The sequence below is a fragment of the Sinocyclocheilus anshuiensis genome, unplaced genomic scaffold (genome assembly GCF_001515605.1).
Source record: "Sinocyclocheilus anshuiensis isolate Anshui unplaced genomic scaffold, SAMN03320099.WGS_v1.1 scaffold1744, whole genome shotgun sequence".
NCBI classification, from domain to species: domain Eukaryota; kingdom Metazoa; phylum Chordata; class Actinopteri; order Cypriniformes; family Cyprinidae; genus Sinocyclocheilus; species Sinocyclocheilus anshuiensis.
In genome coordinates, this window is record NW_015555974.1 from 679,088 (window position 1) to 681,772 (window position 2,685).

General features: G+C 34.6%; 1 protein-coding gene across 1 annotated transcript in view; it reads left to right on the plus strand.

Annotated features, from left to right (window-relative positions):
• LOC107676043 (neuropilin-2-like) overlaps positions 1 to 2,685 on the plus strand; it is an 83,420-nt gene that overhangs the window by 27,330 nt on the left and 53,405 nt on the right. Inside the window, exon 3 of the mRNA XM_016470565.1 lies at positions 270 to 451. Coding sequence (XP_016326051.1) covers positions 270 to 451 — 182 coding nt within the window. The remainder of the gene's footprint in view (positions 1 to 269; positions 452 to 2,685) is intronic.

A 2,685-nucleotide genomic window follows, 5' to 3' on the forward strand; every position in this document is an offset into this window, starting at 1 on the left:
TATAGTTTTAGTTTGCGTTATTTTAGTACATCAACTAAATTAAAATTAGAAATATTACCTTGGCAACTATCTGAAATGAAAAGTTTTCTATATTTTATTTTATTTCAATTAATGCTTATTTAATTTCAAGTAAAGAAAATATTTTTTTATGTTTTTAATTTTTGTGTTAGTGAACTATAACCCTTTTGCAGACTTTGGCATTTTGCATGTATACCAGACAAACAAATCCAAAAATAGCATTTAAGCATGTACTGTTTTTTTGCTTTTAGGTATGACTTCATAGAGATTCGAGATGGGAATTCTGAGTCCGCAGACCTGCTGGGAAGGCACTGCAGTAACATCGCTCCTCCTGCCATAATTTCCTCAGGTCCCGTCATCCACATCAAGTTTGTGTCTGATTACGCGCACCAGGGAGCCGGTTTCTCCCTGCGCTATGAGATCTACAAGACTGGTGAGTGAGCTCAATCCCACTGCTGCCATGTGGTTAAGGAAACAGACATTTTGAAGAACGTTTTTTTCTATACCTGACAATGAACAGCTCAAGCATCATTCTCATCCTATAAGTCCTTTCACAAGATTGCTGCTATTATAATCAATGGAGAGTGTTGCATCATAATTCACATTTACTTGACGGACACAACAATTTTAATTTTAGTCATGCTGCACTGCAACATCAGCCACTTTTCATGTGTTTGTCTTTTGCTTTAAATTATTTTCATAAATTGTGTATTATATAAAATATTTCCCATATATTGTATTAAAATGTATAAAAACTAATATATATAAAAAAAATGTATATGTAAACACCAATTTACATAATTTTTTACATTACATTTTTTATACTAATTACAAATAGAATCGTGTTTTTTTAACATGGATTTTAATATTATTTTAGTACTTCTGGAGTTTGATGTCAAGCTTACAGCTCATTTTATAACGTGTTGTTGAGGGTCCTGCTGACAAGATTTATGCAAATATTAGGATTCTGCATTTCGAAAAATGAATGAATCCGGTTTATCCATTCAGCATGGTGGTATTTCTTAAGAAATACTTGAAACACTTCACATAAGCCATGATTTTGTATTTTTTTTGGTTTCTCCAAATGTGGACATAAGCAGCACATTTTCTTTAGCTGTTTTCTTTTGTCACTCAGTGGTCGGGGTGTTTATGTTTGAACTCTCACTCAGTCTCAAATTTTGATTGATGGTTGATTGGAGCAGGCTGGTTTTTGAGGGTCACGAGTGGCTCAGGTTGATTTTGGAGGCGCTCTTGTTACACTGTTAATCTCGTTAGTGGAATGACCTCTTGCGATCTTTAACCCGTGGTTCCAGAAGGTCGCGGCTCCATCCTGCTGCAAGGCCGTCAGACACGCTGATTCTTAAATGTTCCCTCAAAGTTTCCGAAACGCTCCCAGACCAATTAAACATCAAGGGAGAGAATAAAATAAAATAAACTGAGTTTAGAGGAAAGGCAGGGAGGGGGTGATGCTTAACTCTTTTTATCCCTCCGCGAGCATGCCAGGAATGACCTCTTAATTAGACTCTGATCTCTCGTCTTTGGGGAATTAGAGTTTGGAGTGCATTGGCAATTTGTGCATGGACTTTGGAGCCATTTAGAGCCATCTGTAGGGATTTTACTGTACTAGCTACTAGATTTACTATACTAGTACAGTGCATGCTTGCAAGACATCAGAAAACTCTTATAAGTTTTTATATGTTTTGAAAATATTAGACCTGTTTGTTCATGCAAAAGTTGTTCTGGGTGGTTGCCAGAGAGTTGATATGCGGATGTAAAGGTGTTCTGAGTAATTGTATTTTTAATGTAATTTTTTATTTTTATTTTTTTACAGGTTTAAGTCAAAAGAGATCAAATTTCTATTATTATTATTATTGTTATTATTATATACATTTGCGTATATATGCATGTATATTTAATAATATTATATATTACTATTAAATTTTAATTACATTTATTGGGTGGTTGCTAGGTATATTTTACAGGCTTAAATCAAAAGAGGCCACCCTTAATTTTCTCTGATATTGTGGTCTGTAGATACGGCTCAGCTAATTATAAGTAATAGTAATAGTGATATTTGTCTTGGCAGACACCATTAACTAGCAGTACTGCGTTCCTTCAAGAACATTGCACTAGCCTTACACTCGTGGGAGTGCAGCGATTAATGTTGTTTTGCAACAGTGATGATTAGACTGGTAACATAAGCACCCTGGCTTCATCATGGCTGATGGGAAAAACAGTAGAGTTATTCTATCTCTAAGCCTTCACCTCACCTCAGTAATTGCTGAAATCATCACCAATGCCCTCAGGTACTATTACCACAGATATAGTTGCTAACTCTAGTAGTATGACTCACGTGATAAGCCCACAATCTCATTTTACACTAACCAGAGACAGCCCAAGAACATCTTTTAATAAAGGCATGATATGCTTTTTCTCTTTTGGGATACTAATATAGCCATGTGTGAGTGTAGCAGAGATGGAGTGGAGAGCATATATATCTGTCTTGTAAATGTTTTTCTGATCACTTGTCTGTGATGAGCCATTTTTATATTTGTATTATTTATATGTTTATTATGTAGACTTATATACAGACTTTATCTGTTTATGTATTAAATTAAACACACACACACACACACACACACACACAATATATATATAATTATTTTT